The sequence below is a fragment of the Heterocephalus glaber genome, unplaced genomic scaffold (assembly GCF_053883595.1).
Source record: "Heterocephalus glaber isolate CG9 unplaced genomic scaffold, H.glaber_assembly_v1.0 deba00001613, whole genome shotgun sequence".
Taxonomy (NCBI): Eukaryota; Metazoa; Chordata; class Mammalia; order Rodentia; family Bathyergidae; genus Heterocephalus; species Heterocephalus glaber.
This window is the reverse complement of record NW_028258384.1, coordinates 38363888-38382980: the sequence shown is the minus strand read 5'-3', so window position 1 is coordinate 38382980 and position 19093 is coordinate 38363888. Positions and strand designations below refer to the sequence as shown.

Below are 19093 nucleotides of genomic sequence, written 5' to 3'. Positions count from 1 at the left end.
GGTCTAATGATAAGGTAGCCAAGGAGTTCTAAAGCTAACTCCCAGTGAGTTTGAAAAAAAAAAAATTAGGGTATTTCTCAACTTGGACATTTGTCCTAGAGAAGATTTGTCAGGGTATCTGGTGAGCTGTTTTCATCTGTCTAGCTTACTAGAAGAGAGAGAGATGTCCAAACTTGTGGCTCAACTCTTAACAGAGGCTTAGGAAAAGCCTCTAACAGCATCATCTCAGGTCACTCTGAGATACAGGCTACCTGAAGATCACTGAGACAGTTACCTCTCACTTCACTGAGGAGTGTAGGCAGGGAAGATGGATAAGTGGAGACTTCTGCTGGTTACCCAGTTGGGCTGTTGGGACCCAGCTTCCACTGAGGAACCTTTGGGTATCTGCCAGAGAGTAGCCCTGCCCATGATCCCTCAGTTGTCCCCTCAGCTTCCACCAGTTCCACACAACCAGAGATTTGTCTCTGTAAAGTAATGCAGCTGCCTAGGTGGCCAACATTACATCGGCTTCAATAGGGATTGGCCAGAAGGTGCTGGGGAAATCTGTCCTCTGCCTTAAGGGTGGTAGCTGTCCTAAGGGCATTTAATTTAGATGGCAGAGTAACCAGTTTGTTTTAGCATTCTATAAGAGACAGGTAAAAGCCTGAGCTATTTTTATCTAAGATGATTTCCCTGTCTTCAGTGTTAACAAATGCTCATTTTCTATGGGCTCAACTTAAAGGTTCCTAGTTTTTGAGTAGGAGGGAAAGGTTGGGACACTTTAGGGTTCCTCTCTCCCTAATTTTATATACCTCTAAAACAGAAAGCACAAAATGGCAGGAAAAGATCAGAAATGAGATCAGAAAAAGGAAGTCCTTCTTCTCAAGCTCATGGTGAGTTATTGAGATAATTTGTCCATGAGTCATCACTCTCAGCCTGGAAAGGTGACACTGGGGAATCTCAAGAGCTAAGATTGCCTCCTCACTAGTGGAAGATCAGGCCAGAAAGGAAACTGAGGTAGAAGAGGCTTGACATTCTCTCTAGGGGTGATCGGGGCCAGTTTGTCCCAGTGAAATGGGCTATTGCCTTTTAACCAGCAGATAGGGTCCTGTGATTTATTAAAAGGCATGAATATTTCCTAAATATGAACTAGATTTCATAAAAAAGACTCATTTCACAGCATTTTCTAAATTTACCCTGTAGTTAGTAACAAAGTCCACTAGATAGAGATCTAACATCACTTTTCTTTAGAGCTGTCTAAAGCTAGCAAACCACAGTCAAAGCAAGAAACAGGTAAAGTGAGTCTAAATGCAGTATATACAAAACAGGAATATAAGACCTTGCCTCCAAAAATAAAATGTCTTATCAAAAAATATCCATGTTCTCAACTTAAATTTACCATCATTTTAACAAAAGACAATGCATAAAAGAGAACTAAGACATAAAAATTCAAGGCATACAATTTTTGATTACCTAAGTAAGTCATAATCCAGAATCTATGAAACAAAAAGAAACTCTTACCTCCTTCCAATTATCTCTTATTTCGGTGCAACCTCCAAGATGACACAGGGATGATATAGGAGATGAAATAGGGCCTTTAAATGATATAAGGAAAATATTAGCATTCCCTACCTGTTAGATGTCTGATACACCAAGTTTGTGTTCTCTAAAATCAAAGAATGAATTCTAGGAACAATGGAGGTTAAGAGTAGAAAATTTTTATTCAAAGGATAGCTTCTGAGAGGCAGGAGGGCTCTTGAATGGGTAGCCAAGGACCCCATTTTTCAGGGGAAGTTTTATAGAGCAAAAACCAGATGGGTACAACATGGGTTAAAGCTATGAACAACCAGTAAGGTTACAAGTATATTCGCTTAGGTAATAGTGATCCAATGGGGAAACAAGTCATGTAACAAGTGTACATGGAAAGAACAAAGACTTTTTCTTTTTTTTTTTTTGGTATTAAATTCTTTTATTGGTACATTGTAGGTATACAACACAATTACATTTCTCATTGGGAATTGTACCTTTATATAATGCATCTTGGTTCTTATTTTTTCCCCATTCCTAGCCCTCCCTTCATGCCCTCCACCCTTCCCTATTTACAAAGACTTTATTTCCATTTTTTCCATTTCTCATCATTTTTTCCTTTCCCTTCTTTCCTTTCCCCTGTGCCTCCCACTACCCTTACCCCTTTGGACCTTTTATTCCTATTTTACATTATCGATTATTCATTCTAATAATTGGTACAATGTAGGTATACAATATAATGACATTCATCATTGGAAATTTGCACCTTTACATAGTCTCTCTTGGTTCTTCTTTTTCACCCTTGCCCAGCCCTCCCTTCAACCCCTCCAGCCCTCCCTACTTACAAAAATTTTGTTCCTATTTTTCCATTTTCTCATATTAATCCCATTCCCTTCTATCCTTTCCCTTAGCCCTCCCACTTCCTTCCCCTTTGCCCCTTTTCTTCCTATTTCACATGACCTATTATACATTTAGTCCTTATTTACACTTTCAGTTTCTCACACCAGAGAAACTATTTGGTATTTACACATCTGTGTCCTATTTATTTCACTTAAGAGTATTGCCTCAATGTGCATCCACTTAGCTATAAATGTCTCTAATTTCTCATTTTTTATGGCTGAGTAGTACTCCATTTTATAAAAAAAACCACATTTTCTTTATCCAGTCACCAGTTGATAGGCATTTGGGCTGTTTCCAAGTTTTAGATATTACAAACTGCGCTGCTGTGAACATGGGTGCACATATATCACTGTGGTATGATTCTTTTAATTCTTTGGGGAAGATGCCCAGCAGTGGAATAGCGGGATCAAATGGGATTTCCAGTCCTAGTTCTTTGAGGTGTCTCCATACTGATTTCCACAGTGGTTGCACCAGTCTACGCTCCCACCAGCAGTGGAGCAGGGTTCCTCTTTCCCCACAGCCCCGCCAGCATTTGTTATTGGTTGATTTCATGATAGCAGCCATTCTTTCTGGAGTGAAGTGGAATCTCAGTGTTGTTTTCATTTGCATCTCTCGAATGACCAGTGACGTTGAACATTTTTTCATGTATTTATTTGCTATTTCTACTTCTAACAAAGACTTTTTCTAAGAAATGATGGGTTTGGAGGTCTTGGTCACCCACTGGGGTGACTGATATCTAACTAGACTTCATTAGGCCAAGTGTTACCATTTATTTTGTCCTTTGGGGAAGTATGCAGGCCTGGTCATTTCATCTTTATCTTGAGGCTTGACCTCTAACAGATGTGTCATTGGCTATGGTTGTAATGTGTTTTTATCTTCTGTGTTGACTCTGTCAAGGGCCCAGCCCTATCTAACTGCCTATAATATTTTTACCTAGCTTGGTTGTCTATAATTGTTCTTTACCTTTATTGTCAAATATCTGTGGATTTAAACCTAGATGGATTACCAGGGTAGAAAAAACTTAAAACTCAAGACCATAGCCTATTTTTCCTCTAAGGTAAGCAATACCCATTCTATGGTGAGGCAAGGAAAGGGGGGAAGGGAAGGAGTAGAAAAAGGAATTGACATTAATGGCATGGCGACTGTGGGTCAGATATTGTGTTTGGAGTTTTCTATACATTTTTCTCCTTTATTTATTTTTAATTTTTATTTTACTTATTTCATTTCATCCTTATTACCACTGCCTAGCAAGGTAGGTAGTTTAAAATCACTTTAATGTGACTTTTTGTGCCTGGTTTAAAAAATAGCTGTAGATATGTTCATTTTAGTGTTGAGGGATCTGGGTCTCTGAGAGAAGGTAAGGATTTGCTCAGGGTCAGACCACTAGCAAACTAAAATCTCAATCTAGATTTCACTCCAAACCCATATGAGTTTTCCCTCTCTTGTGTTGTCTTTTTTTTTTTATTTTTGTACTAGGGATCAAACTCGGGTCCTTGTGCTTGTGGGGCAGGCAGTGGAACCACTGAGCTAAATCCCCAGCCCCTCTCTCTTATGTTGCCATGCCAGAGAAATGGAGTCATTTGGTTTCCTTTTTTTTTTTTTTCAAAATAGGTAGCTTCCTTTTAGTCAGTTCTCACGTTCTCCCTTACTGTGTTGATGCTGTACTTCTCTTCATTAACCTATACTCTCCTTTTTGAGGACACTGTGTGAGCTTAGTCATATTGTGCCCAAAGGGAGAATCATTTGAGAAACATTTACTGACCAACTGCTCTATGATAGCCTCTGTACAAGTTACAGATATGGCCTGTAGTAAGGGCTTCCCATTGTAGTTGGGAAGGTGGATATTAAACTATTGAAGAGTTAAATAATAAATGAATGCTGGATATATGAAATACCATTTTATGACATATAAAATATAGTGTTTTCAAATAATGGGAGATCTTCATAGATTGGAATGGTTGGGGAAGGGGCCTCTCATGGGAAGCAGGAGAAAAAACAAATTCTGGACCATTCTCTGAGTCTCTTCCCAAACTGTGGAATCCTTTCCAGCCAGAATGAAGCCAAGCATGTAGTCAAAACCAAGCTAAGAGACAGTATTTGGCCTCACTGAATTGGCTCAGGAAGACCATATGGGTTGTTGCCTTCCTCTATCTCACTGAAAGGTTGAGATCCTGGTTTGCAGGGGAGCTTACAGGCATCTTGTCCCTTGGCATGCCACATAGCATCACACTCATCCAAGGCAATTTTCTGAAGTTTTCAAAACAGCAGAACATGAGCAACCCAGTATTTTCTGTCTCTTTCCTCTTGTATTGAAAACTGCAGCCTTCATATGCCTCTCTACATGACTCCAGAAAGGCCCCCCCGCAACACACATACACCTTCATGGTGGAAAGAGTAAGTTCCCCTCCTTTCCACATGTCACTTCCTTGCTCTATTTTAAGGAGCCTCTTTAGATATACAGGGATTGTTTGAGTGTTTTACAGTTGCTTAGTGGCTAATCATCTTCCCATACCTCGAAAGGAAAATCTTTCTCCTCAGATCTTCTAGTGATCCAATGGCCCCAGCTATTATCTCAGCTCTCAGAGTACTTGGGTATATTGCCCAAGACCATGTGCTCCTGGACTTTTCTGTCCTTCTGGGTCCTTAATTCATAAAGTCTTCGTAAATTGTAAGGGTTGTTATACTAAGTTAGCAATGTGATTGGAAGACAGCACGTAGGGTTCTTAGGCTGAAATTTGTCTGCCAAATTCTCACAAATAATCTCTTTTCCAGCTTTTTCCAGCCACTCTGGCTTTTTTCCTGACTGATTCATATTTACCTACAATAGTGTCTTAGTATCAGACATATTCAATCCCCGATTAGAATGGAATGAGGCCTCATGGAAATGTGCACAGACAGCTATTGGCAGGGCAGGGTGGGGGAAGTGGCACCTTCATAAGATCTTCTATCCAGTCTCCTGGTCAAGTTTTGAGTCCAGCCTCTTACCATTGCCCTGGCTCAATTTTCCCTTGAGGAACACCCTCTTTTGGGCTATTTCACTATATTGTCTAGGGGGCAGTGATGAGATTCTGGATTAAAACATGGTAGTAGGAATGGAAGAGAAATGTTGATGACTAGAACTATCAGAAGCAGAATATATAAACTTAGGTAATATTTAGTAAATGAGGCAGTGATAAAGGAAGAGACACTTCCATCTACCAGCTGAATGGAACACTTTGATATAGTAGTTTGGACCTTGATTGTTTATGAATTTCTTTTTTCCCCAGAGGTCATGTCCTTCCATAGAAGTAGTCCTACATGTTTTCTAATGTTTACACAATCCAAGAAAGTTTAATAAGCCATAATCTTTCTCTGTTCTATTTACTTTAAATTTTGCATTTAAAACTTTTTAGCTTAAAGTACAATTATAAACCATAAGATTCACTTGTTTTAAATATGCAGTGAAATTATTTTTAGTAAGTTTACAAACATTACTACAACTCAGTTTTAGACTATTTGGATGACTCCAAGGAAATGTACATGTACATTTTTCAGTGATTAAAAAATAAATATGTAGTAACTTGGTTGGTAGATTGGAAGTGGAATTTGAATTTAAGGTCTTATTTGCAGGCTCCATAAAAATTTTCCTTAGGGGGATTAAAAGGAGAATGCTTTACTGATGACAAAAACTTCAAGCAGAAATTAAAATTCCCAGTAGATAAAGTGGACTTCTTAAGGCACTGATGCAACATTGGTCCCTGAGCCCATGTCCACCTATAAATACCCCATCTGGAGATGTATACAATTTCTTGGGATAAGATAATAACTACTCGGACCAGCTCACATTGCCTTCAGTTCTCAAATGGCAGTTCTGTGCAAATTAGCCTCTAAGCCTCCTGGAACTACTTAGACTCTTGATGTAGTTGTAATGTACCTACTACAGGGCTACCTTGCCCTTATTCCTATTACTGCTAGGTTGTATGTAGCACTTCTGAAATTGCCTTCAAAACTCAGGGGCCTGGTTTTCTGGGTAGTGTTTCATTTCATTGTTTTTCCTGAGGTTTGCCCTGGACCTCAGTGGTTAATTGTCAGAAAATTTCACCAGTATAAAACACTGCTGACTATTTGAATGTGATCGATGCAAAGGGAACTACATAGACTGACCTATTTAGCACTGCCCTTTCCCCCAGAAGTCTCTAGGAAGGGGACAAGGTAAAGATAATTGAGTGGTCTTTCAATGGTTAGCTAAGAAAACATATTTCTTAAAGGAGTTGCTTTGATTACAGAAGGTTTTGGCTCAGGTCTGCAGGTATATGGAGACTGTTCCAGTTTTACTCATGCTGTTCAGCTTCCTAGTTGTGTGTGTTTCTCCCTCAGAAATTATTTTGCCCTGAAAATCAGTGCAGTTCACGGATCACTTCACCCCTGCCAACACAGCTGGGAGCCATTAATGGCTCAGTACCTCTCCCTCCCACATACACACTCCCAAGCCACCCAAATGTGGATATGTGAGCTGTGACCTCTCCACCAGCCTCACTCTACTACTCCAGCGCAGCTCAGGCTGAAATGTCCCATCTGCACTCTATGTCTGAGCTCTGAGTTACAGAAAAATTTCTCCAACCTTCCCTCCTTAACCCCAACAGGAAAATATCCAGTGTATTCAAAACTAGAGGAAAAGTCACTTAAATGCCCTTTTTAGTATTTTCAAATTATCACCAAAATGTCCATGAACTGTTAGATTTGCACTATTTCATTACCCTTATAATTTCTAACACCTTGGTTGCTTTCCAGTCTTTTAATGCCTCACTTTCTTAAAGAGGTAGAAGATATGGCTTAATAAAGATTTGTCTCCTATGTTTTACAGCATGTTGCATACATATAGTGCAAGCTTGATTCATATTGGGTGGATTAAATTAAGGAGATCAATGCTCATTAGTGATATTTAGCTAGGAACATCTTCCAAATAGTGGAGTGCTAAGCAAAGGGACATACAACACTGAGATGGAATACTGAAAGAGGCGATAGCACCTTTGTCCCTGGGAAGCTACATAATATTACCTTTTATGTGGGGGCCTTTGATAAGCCAACATGCAAAGGGATGAACTGGCTAACGTCTTGAGATTCTGACTCTAACAGTTATGAAGAATGAACAATTTTTATCCCTAGATGTCCTACTAACTAGGTAATCAGAGTGGCAAGCTGTTGCTTGCTCTTCTCTGAGCCTGTTTTCTTCTGTATATAAATAAAGAGGTTGACTAGATAGTCTCTAAATTTCTTCTGGTGTTGACATTCCACTACTCTTATCATGTTTTAAAATTAATTGTTATGTAGATATGATGTACAAAGGATGGTAAGGCAAAACTAGGAAATAAGGGCTTTTTGGCCCAAATTTATATTCTACCATGATTGCACACACACACACACACACACACACACACACACACACAATACATAAACACATCTAATTCAGGTTTTAGGAGAATAATCATTCAGTCTTTCAACTTGAGCTCTGTTTGTGTTTTTTTCACTTATGAGACCTTTATGTATTAAGTAGAAGTTGACATGTCAAAAGTATTGGCGGAGCCCAGAACCCTGGTATGAAATGAGCCTTGCAGAAATTCAAGACACCGTAAAGTAAATCCTACCAATGGTAACTACACAAAACTAGAAAATAATTTATGTTGCTAATCTAAAAGCACAATTTTTACATATTAATGTTCACTTTTTATTTTCATGGTAAGAAACTATGGTATATATCATGTAGATTGAAGAAATCACTGTATAACTTTACATCTTGCTTCAAAAAATATCAACTTCTGACCTAGGGTGGAAAAACTATGCTTAATTTCATTTTAGAAAAAGAAAAGACACAAAGAGGAGACAAAGAACATCAAGATCTAACTGAGCCAACATAACTGCTCTATGCTCAGTAAGTTAAAGAAAAAAAAGCCAGGCAGGTAACAATCCATTAAAAAAAAAACCTTGAAAGATAGTAATGATGAGACACCAGACATTCATCTTAAACAAAAATAGACCAGAAAACTCAAAGCTGACAACACATCTAGCCATCTCCATTTGGCCAAGTTTTGTCTAATTAATCTTCAGTTTGAATTTGTCCCTGCCCAGAATGTCTTTTTCTTTCCAGAATTATTTTGGCTTTTAAAGAATAAAAGGAATGTATCATTCTGTAGACCAGACCATTCATCAAGGAGGATTATGTCCATTAAAACAGAGTTGAGGACCAGAAAAATATAGCTGTCTCTATTTAATAATTTTTAAAAGGCTATATGTCTAGATTTTCTTTCCATTTAAGACTAGGGTTTATTTCTGCTGGGTTAGCAGAATGTCAAGGTATTGGCCAAGAGTCTCCTCCACAAAACTTTCCCCATTCATCAAGATTTTATTTGTATTTCCTGCCTTTGAACTCTGCAAGTGCTCATACTCTGAATCACACAATTATATTTTCAGTTATATGGTGTCATGCATGCTGTTATGCCTTTCTCCACACCCATCTACCTGTTATCTCTTGACCTAACTAGTCAACTCGAGCTTTACCACCACTGTGATATTTATTATACTATCAGGGAAAATTTGGTGATCTTTCCTTTATTGACACTGATTATACTTGAAAATAGTTCCACTGTACCCTCATCACATTTTGCCATAATCATATTATTGGTGTCTCATTTTTCCTACTCACAGTGGGAATGGCAAGCTAATCACATATTGGGATGAAGACATACACATACACTACACTTCAAACAGATACTGCCCCCCCCCCCACTATGGGAAAAGTGTTGAAATGCTCCTGGGCAGGATCTATTAACAGCTCCTATTAATGCTGCTGTCATGTGTATTTATCCAAAGATGACAGAAAGTCTGGTTGCCACTGAAACTGCTGTTGCCTCTATTTTGTGTTAAAAAGGGGCTCCTACAAGGTCTTCTCGCTCATTTTCTTAAAAAGGAAAAAACACTAATGTTCATCTCCAACACATTTTTTCACTTAAATCCAATTACCCCTCCAAGAACAAGTGTTTCAGAAAACTCATCCTGAAAAAATATGGTCAGAATGAAATGTGCTAATCTTTAGTTCTCATCTTTCAAAGTTCACTGCTGCGGTAAAAATTCTTCTAAACCCCAATGATAAGGGCTCACCCACCAATACATGTCATACTTCATCACTGCAGCATCTCTTTCCATTTCTCTAGTCATTTCCCCACATGATCCTTTTCTGTAGCTAGATATCTACTGTTTTATGTTTTTCCTCAGAATCCCCTCAACCTGCCCTTTATCCTATCCATGAAAATTCTAGCCATCTACCAACCATAAACTCATTTCCTCTGTGATGTCTGTCCTGCTAAGCTCAGTTCACAATGACTCTGAAAGCTCTTCCCAGACTCTTATGTAACCAATGATTGCATTCATAGGACATCTGCGATGACCCCCATCTGATTGTAGGCAACATCAGCCACCACCAGCTGATCCAGGGAAGACTGGGGCACAAGTTGATGGTTCCTGCATTTTCCTGTTTGGCTGTCCAGGAATCTCACTGGACAAAGGTATTGTCCCTTATGCAGGACCTCATTCAGCTTCCAGCTTCTTGTCTTCTTTAATAACTTCAAGAAAAATGAGCTCAGAAATTTCTTAGGTTGTTCTATTTTCTGAAGTTACAGTTATTAACTAGTGACTTTCCGCCATCTCATTATAAGAAATTTCACGATCACAGTAAAGTGAATTTTACAACCAACATTCATGTACCTACACAGATTCTACTATTAACATTTTACTCTAATTTCTTTGTCATGTATATTGGTTGATCTTTCATTGTCATTTGCAGTGCTTTAACTTAGTATTTCATTCCGTATACCTATTGAGGTGTAAAACCAGTAAGGAGCCACGAAGTGACTAACACATACATGCACAGCAGAAGAGGTGAGAATAATGGAAATAGATCCTTGAAAAAGTTCTAATAAATTATTAATAGTACAAAAATTCCTTGACATTTAGGTAGAATTTAAGCCAATAATGTGCTAATGTGATTTGGGACAGTTTTAGAATATTAATGTGCAATTAATATATAAAAAAGAATTTCCTAAATGTAATTTATTCATAGTGTGAATAAAGTCTATATTCTATACAGTCAACACAACATTTCTAGAATGTACTTTTTTTTTTTTTTTTGGTACCGGGGATCAAACTTGGGTCCTTGCGCTTGCGCGGCAGGCGGCGAAACCACTGAGCTAAATCCCCGGCCCTAGAATGTACGTTTTTAAAACACTACATTGGCCCTTGTATTTTTATTGGTTTTATCTTTTTAAATGCCTCTTTATGTGTTTAGATATGCAATTATGAATATACTTGTATAGTCCTTTTCTCGTCTAGTTTATAGATTATCTGTGGGAAATATTCAACCCCTGACTGGCTGTCCCAGCCATCCTGTGTGTATTCAGGGCAGGCATGGCAATACCATTCTCAGCAAAAATGAACTGGGGAAGCAGAAGGTGTAGACAAAAATGCCCTACTTAGGACTTTCCAATCTAGATCCAAACCAGATGTATTTGGTATCCTTCCTTTTGCTGTATAGTTTTACTAGGAGTTAATTGTAATCTAAATATCTGAATATGGTCTATTGAATAACACAGGATTGAATGTTCTTACCTGTTCAGACAATTCCCAATCATAAGGAACAGGAATGGGATCCTCGAAAACCAGATAAATATGCTGGAATATTTCGCTTTCGTTTCTGGCATTTTGGAGAATGGATCGAAGTGGTGATTGATGACTTGCTGCCCACCATCAATGGAGATCTGGTCTTCTCCTTCTCCACTTCCATGAATGAGTTTTGGAATGCTCTACTGGAAAAAGCTTATGCAAAGTAAGGGGGGATTGACTAGTCTGTGGTCAGGGTACATAAGGAAAGGAAAACCACATTTGTCTTTGGGAGCTCATTCTCTCCCAACCCACGTGCAGATGCAAAATTGGGTTGGATCCCAGCCAGATGTAAAGCATTGCTTTGAGCCTGGGCCTGGCCCTCCAAAATCCTATACCAGAGAGAAGTCAGTCATTTTCGTTTTTCGTAGGTCTCGTGGGTTTCTAATCTGCAGATCATTGGTAATTAACACCTCCTTTTTTCCTTGTCTAATATTTGCTTATGGAAATAAGTTTCTGCATGGACTATCCTTGACCAACATAGCTTAAGCTTAGAAATCTCTGACTGTAATCTTAAAATATCTCTCATTTCATATCTAGAGAAAGAATAGCTGGTAAAGCCTGGGCAAGGACTGTTTTAATTTTGGGGAACATGATGTCTTTGACCTGGAAAAATAATTTTACAAAGATAACATTACATATTTCTCCCCAGGCTGCTAGGCTGTTATGAGGCCCTAGATGGTTTGACCATCACTGATATCATTGTGGACTTCACGGGCACATTGGCTGAAATTGTTGACATGCAGAAGGGAAGATACACTGAACTTGTTGAGGAGAAGTACAAGCTGTTCAGAGAACTGTACAAAACATTCACCAAAGGAGGTCTGATCTGCTGCTCCATTGAGGTTTGTATTCACCAAAAAAACCACTCTATGCTTGCTTCTGGCAGAAGAAACTGCAAAATTTGGTAAGGAACTCTGCCCTTAACATGGAGATACATGAAAAGCCATTGATGGAATTCTGGAAGTTAACATAGGCATTGCACCCTGGCGAGGGGACTGAGGAGCTTTAATTTTTTATCCTGTTGAACCAGTCATTTCTCTGGAAGCCAGTGCAGCAACCAAGCTGGTGTAAATAACCTCTAGTAAATTATTCCCCTTTTCAGAGCTCCTGGATGTTGAAGTTATATAGTAGTTGGTTGTTCAAGGAATGAATTTTCTCCACCAAATTTTATTACAGTTCATATCAATGTAGTGTAGTCGGTAGTTTGAGTCTGAGTTGCTTTAGTGAGTTGTTATATTGTATTTTTTATTCCTTCTCCTGCACTTGTCTTTGTGATGGGTTGGTTTTCAGGGTCAAATTTCCATCTCTGTGGGAAAACTAGCTTTAACCATGATGGGATAAACCAATCAAGGAAGAAGGGTAGTCGGGATTTTGGTCTCCTAATTCTTATACCCTTATGTGTCTTTCTTTGTTCTCAGTCTCCCAGTCAGGAAGAACAAGAAGTTGAAACTGATTGGGGCCTACTAAAGGGTAATACCTACACCATGACTGATATTCGCAAGATTCGTCTTAGAGAGAGACTTACAGAAGTCTTCAGTGCGGAGAAGCTGTACATGGTTCGCCTGAGGAACCCTTTGGGAAAACAGGAATGGAGTGGCCCCTGGAGTGAAATGTGAGTGGCATTCCACATTCACTGCTACATCTCCAAAGTTCTGTAGTTCTCCCAAACCCATCCCTCAAGACTGCTAGTGGGCATTCAATGTTCAGTGACATCTGTGAGCTCTTGTCAGGCATGGGGTCTGCAACAAAGTCAGAGGTAAGATAAAGTAGGCCTCATCCTCGTGCATTCCATTCTTTTGACAGCCTGTTTACCATAGGAAGTCAATTGTAAACATAATGGCTTATCTTTTTATTCTTTATTTGCCTTTAGTTCTGAAGAATGGCAGCAGCTAACTTCAGCAGATCACAAGAACCTGGGGCTTGTTATGTGTGATGATGGAGAGTTTTGGTGAGGAGAGGTTTACTGCATTAGGGGAGTTACAGTTCTTAACAGGATATGTAAGTATGAAATAATGTCTTTATTTTTTTCCTGCACTCCTTCCATTCAGGATGAGCCTGGAAGACTTTTGCTGCAACTTTCACAAACTGAATGTCTGCCGTAATGTGAACAACCCTGTTTTGGGCCATAAGGAGCTACATTTGGTTCTGGGATGCTGGACTGTGGATGATGATCCGCTAATGAACCGCTCTGGAGGCTGCTATAACAACCGTGATACTTTCTTGCAGAATCCCCAGGTTTGCATCAAATGACTTTCCTTTTCCCCCAAGTAATACAGCCAATAGAAACCTAGGTCTCTCTTTGATGGTCTCTGGAGTATTTTTAGCATCAAGTCTTCCATTTGTAGATGTATAATATTCATCAATTAGAATCCCTGGGGATTGGCTCAGATTCTTATAAAACACAGCAGACTGTCTCTTTGAAGAGACATACCTTAGCAACATTGTCAAAACTGTGTTACCTTCTCTCCATCCATATTGCTTGGTACAACTCTTTGACAATCTCTGCTTCCTTATGATGTTCCCACACTGGAGAGAGAGAGGATCTGCTTCCAGATGCTATCTCAATGCTTTCTCATTTGTCTTTACTGCCCAATTGTTTTCTTGTATACATATTTACTATATTCATCCTCTTTCTCATGCAGATGACTGGCCTGAACCCCATCACTCTGCCTCCTTTTTCTCATCTAGAATCAGGTCACTTTTCTCAGGATTTGAATCAGTGCCCTGTCAATGACTCCATCCCATCCACCTGCCATTCCAATCCTATTCCAGGTGACACATCAGCGGTCAAGCCTAGGCATACCGTGAAATTAAAAAATCCAAATATTCAAAGCCAGAATTTATAATAACCTGGATAGTTTTATCCACAAATGTGCTAATAAGCAAACAAGCCCTATGGAGATAAGAATTCTGACTATATTGCTGCCTCACTGCCCATGGGTGGTCTCTTTGCATGGATTTCATTGGCTAGGCATTTTGGAGAACACTATGGTTGGTGTGCTGATTTACCTAACTCATACTTTTCTTGCACCCCTTTCAACTTAATTATCCCTAAAGAAAAGAAAGCTCTGTTACCCTTGTCCACTTAACCCCCATCTGCAGCCATAGAAATGTTTCAAGTATCAGGCACATGTGCCCAACTGGGGAATGGCTTCTGTATCCATATGCATAAGATTGACTTTGGAGGCTTTGCTTCTGCATTTGTTTTCTGTTTCTTTTTAATTAAAGGGATGGAGGGACACAGAGATACATAGAAAAATCTAATTCCTTTTACTTTTCTCTCCCAATAGCACCATGATTCCCCAAATAATGTTTAAAAAGCTCTGGTACAGGCCTTTAATTTCCCTAAAGTGAGATGGCAATGCATCAATTCCACGAGGAAATGTATCCACAAGCCACATGTCTGGCCTGGCACTATGAGGCTATCCCAGGGCAAAGCTGCAGGATCAAGTTGAATGAAATAAAGATGCTTTCTGTCTTTATGAATTCTAAAGTTTTTTGTATACATATATTTAAAACAAGATAATAATAATAATCCAATAACTTATCAGGAACTTATTAAAATAAAACATACCCTCTTTGGCATCAAAGGCCCAAGAATGAAGTTATCTCTCACCACATGCTGAATGTGCTGTGTGATGGGAGAAGCAAGTGTAATGTTGTAGACTTAGCAAGAGAATGATTTATCCAAGGCTACCTTGTCTGGTCAATAGCAAAGCCCAGAAAACAAAACCAGGCTCTACTTCACAATGTAGCATTTTCTTCCCTGAAAGTTAAGCTGGATTACCTGAAATAGGAGTGCTAACTCAGTTCTTTGTTGGCCCCTTTCCCTTAGTACATCTTCACTGTGCCTGAGGATGGGCACAAGGTTATCATGTCACTGCAACAGAAGGACCTGCGCACTTATCGCAGAATGGGAAGACCTGACAATTACATCATTGGCTTTGAGCTTTTCAAGGTAAGAATGAGTATTTGGAGCAAGGAGAATGAAGGCAAATAGAGTCAAAATTAGTCAAAATTTAGAGTAAATGGAATCATGCAAAACTCAGAAATAAGGAAGGCAGAAGGAGGACCTTTCAGCACAAAAACTATGATTTGAGCAAAATGGAATATTCCATCCTCTTACATTTCTAGGTGGAGATGAATCGCAAATTCCGCCTCCACCATCTCTACATCCAGGAGCGTGCTGGAACTTCCACATATATTGATACCCGCACTGTGTTTCTGAGCAAGTACTTGAAGAAGGGCAACTATGTTCTGGTCCCTACCATGTTCCAACATGGCCGCACCAGCGAGTTTCTCCTGAGAATCTTCTCAGAAGTGCCTATTCAGCTCAGGTTCAGTATCCTTGGGAAGCCCTTCAAACTCCTGTTCTCTGCTTTAGCCTCCTAAACCTTTGACTCATCTCTCTATAAATACTCTTAATGGGACAAACTGTTCCAGTCAGACCTGATTAATTGAAATGATGGCGGTTGGAATACACAGTATTTCTCAAAGTGGGGTTATAGGAAATCCCTAGTGAAGGTCTGAGTTTCAGAGTTCTCAGCTGTCATTTAAGGGGAACAGGACTATAGTCTAAGCTCTTCACTTACATTTTGTCTTCTATCCTCTGACTGACTTTGTCTTTTTTTGTTGTTGTTTGTTTGTTTTTTTGTTGGTACCGGAGATCGAACTCGGGTCCTTGCGCTTGCACAGCAGGCAGCCAAAACCACTGAGCTAAATCCCTGGCCCTACTCTGTCTTTTTTTTAAACAGCTGGTACCCCTCAGTGCTTTTTTATTATGTTCTCAGTGCTGGGTCACCAAAGCTACCATTTTACCTGAGCCCCGCCTACTGTCATTATCTGCTGGTCCTTAAAGAAAAGGTGAAATGAAACCACACTTATAAAATATAAGCCGTTTATGAGAAGGAATAGGCTAGGTCACCCAAAGTCTCATACTTTTCAGCAATGATGTCTGCTTTGGCAAAGCCATCTCATCAAAGGATGTTCATCAAGTGACACATGGTTTTTGCTGTTCTAGGGAACTGACTTTGGATATGCCCAAGATGTCCTGCTGGAACCTGGCTCGAGGGTACCCAAAGGTAGTTACCCAGATCACGATCCACAGTGCTGAGGGCCTGGAAAAGAAAAATGCCAATGAAAGTAAGAAATGCAGGGCTTTCTGTGAAAGCAACTTTCAGTTTCATATATTGCACGTATGGATAGAAAAGATGATAAGAAATTAATTTTTCCAATGATATTTTTAGTCTAGAGAAGTCAAAATAGGTGTCAACCATGGAAGAAAATGGGATGCAATCTTCTTTGGGCAAGGTCTATGCAATACTTATTTTTATATTCTTACATGAAATATAGAGAAGGAAAGGTAAGAATAAACAAAAATGTTAAGTTCTAGGTCATTCTGGTGTTTGGTGTTATGTTAAAAGTCTCAAGTTTGACTTCAGGAGATAGTTTCTTGCCTACCAAGAAAAGGAACATTAACCACTGTGTTTAAAAATTGTCACTTTGTTCCAGCTGTAAACCCATATTTGGTCATCAAGTGTGGAAAGGAGGAAGTTCGTTCACCTGTCCAGAAGAATACTGTACATGCCATTTTTGATACCCAGGCCATTTTCTACAGAAGGACCACTGACATTCCTATTATAGTCCAGGTAAGAACATGAACATCGGGCTGGGGATTTAGCTCAGTGGTTCTGGTGCCTGCCTCGTGAGCGAAAGGTTTGGAGTTCGATCCCCGGTACAGAAAAGAAAAGAAAAAAAAAAAGAACATGAACATCAACTCCTATGAGGGCTCATACACTGTACCAGATACTAGATTATCTCAAGTACCTCACACATGTTTAAGATGCAGAACAAGGGTTATTCTGGTTTTTGTTTGTTTTGTACTCAGAAACACTTCTCACCAAGCACAGACACTGACTTGCTTATTCATTTTCAGCCTAAATCCCTTGCATTTAATTTATGATAGGTAGAAGTCCATAAGCTTACGGGTACATTTGTTAATACGTGTAGTGTAAAATTCCATGAGAGGGAAGAATACAACATTTCAGAAGATGTTTACATTGCTAGGTCAGGATGGACCACTGTAGTCTTCTCATTAGATTGTAGATGTCTCTGGGAGAGGGTCTGTCTCAGAGAAGGCTGCTCTTCTTCACTCCCTTGATTTGTCTCTACAGGTCTGGAACAGGCAAAAATTCTGTGATCACTTCTTGGGGCAGGTTACTCTGGATGCTAACCCCAGTGATTGCCATGAGCTGAAGTCTCTCTACCTGCGTAAAAAGGGTGGTCCAACTGCCAAAGTCAAGCAAGGCCACATCAGCTTCAAGGTTATTTCCAGTGATGATCTCACTGAGCTCTAAACGTCCAATTACAGAGAATCCTGACAGATAGAGTTTTCCATCCTTTTATTTTTAGGTCAGGTGCCAGGTCTTAACTAAGATTTATAATTATTGAAGGAAGGAAATTCACAATAATTTGCTTTTCTCTAATAACTTCTCATACCTCCTGATCCAAATAGCAGCAATAGCTACATAACCTATGTACCTCCAGCAAATGGGCATGGAGAGATGACAGTCAAATCTGGAGATCATACACATGTTTGCCAAGAAAAGATCTTTGGGCATTCCGGGAGTGAGATTCAGGCAGGACAATAATGAGAGCCTGGACACCTTACAGATGTCTTTGCTGTTTTCAGTTGTCCAATACATCTTTCCTATAGGACATGTTGAGGGAGGAGGGATGATCAAGGCCAAGCTGGTCTAGCCTGGCATCCCAGCTCCTGACTGACACTACAGACTTTCCAGCAGCATTTCACCTAGCAGCCAAAGCCAACTTCAAGGTTCCCACCCTTACCCCAACCATCACCATCACCACCACCACCACCTCTGGAAAGTGTAATCCTGCCCTCATCCAAGTCACCCCCCCCCACAGTAAGTTTTACCTTCATGTTGAGCAAGCTTCCTAGGTGCTTAATCAAGAGCTGGAGTTCAATGAGGCTAGACAGTGAGAAGGGACTGATATTGAGCTCAACAGAAGCCAGCTGTATGTCATAAGAGGGAAAAGTGCAAGAAACTGCAGTGGGAGACAAAGTCTTGGTCCCCCACCATCCACACACACCTACACTCACACATGTGAATGTGGGAGCGCATGAACTACCGTTAAGGCTGTCAGTGGGCAAAAGTGAGGACAAGTTAAGTATCACACACTCCGAAAAGATGAGAGGATCCACCCATGAAGAGTACAGCCAGTTTGGGGCCCCTGACTGCAATGTGAAACCTCTTGCTGCTGCTAGGTTTACAAATAAGCCCCCTGTGCTGTGCCTTCGAATACAGGTACTGAAGGCCCCATGTGGGAGCTTGAGACTTTAGGTCCCAGCCCAGCCTCTTCAGGCTTTTCCCTCAGTTGGGAAGCGTCACGCCTTATGGGAAATTTTCTCTAGTCAGTCATTATAGAATGTTCTTCCCTCTATCTTCATCTATCAATATTCTACCCTTCCTTTAAGGCTCAGCATAAATGCCACCTCCTCCATGAAACCCTCACTACTCCTATCCCCATACCCTAACATCAACAATATTTCAATGCTTCTGCAATGATGAAAAAGAAATGTAGTCATAGTACTTAGTCTAGTCTGGCACGCACTCATTTTAAAAATATGTTTTGTAGTTTTTTGTTTTTCACTTCACTCATTTTCTACCACATTTTCTGATCTGTGTAACTTCCACAGTGCCTTCACCAAACTGCCTTAACATAAAGCAAATCACAATAAAGTTCATATTCAATAAATTGACCAGTCTAGACTTCAATTGATGCCACAAGAGAGATGACCAAAATGACCATCTGTTGAGACATATTTTGGAGTTATGGTAAGTGCAGGATTGGGGGAGAAACTTTGTAAAACTTGAGAGCAGGTAAAAGTCTGATAAATTCAGAGAAATTGGCTGTACTTTGATGGTGTAGTTTTTCATCTCTGTGGTGGGATGGCTGGGAGAATTGAGAGGGT

The 19093-nt window shown here is 39.8% G+C and overlaps 1 protein-coding gene across 2 annotated transcripts in view; it reads left to right on the top strand.

Annotated features, from left to right (window-relative positions):
* The window catches only part of Capn6 (calpain 6), a 33787-nt gene extending 14908 nt beyond the window's left edge, over positions 1-18879 (top strand). For both annotated transcript variants that reach the window (XM_021241628.2, XM_004861429.3), the window contains 11 exons: positions 9813-9944; positions 11052-11260; positions 11747-11939; positions 12516-12709; positions 12968-13045; positions 13146-13332; positions 14933-15055; positions 15232-15434; positions 16118-16239; positions 16609-16745; positions 17271-18879. In XM_021241628.2, the coding sequence (XP_021097287.1) occupies positions 9813-9944; positions 11052-11260; positions 11747-11939; positions 12516-12709; positions 12968-13045; positions 13146-13332; positions 14933-15055; positions 15232-15434; positions 16118-16239; positions 16609-16745; positions 17271-17453 (1761 nt within the window). In that variant the 3' untranslated portion in view covers positions 17454-18879. The remainder of the gene's footprint in view (positions 1-9812; positions 9945-11051; positions 11261-11746; positions 11940-12515; positions 12710-12967; positions 13046-13145; positions 13333-14932; positions 15056-15231; positions 15435-16117; positions 16240-16608; positions 16746-17270) is intronic.
* The last annotated feature ends 214 nt before the right edge of the window (positions 18880-19093 follow it).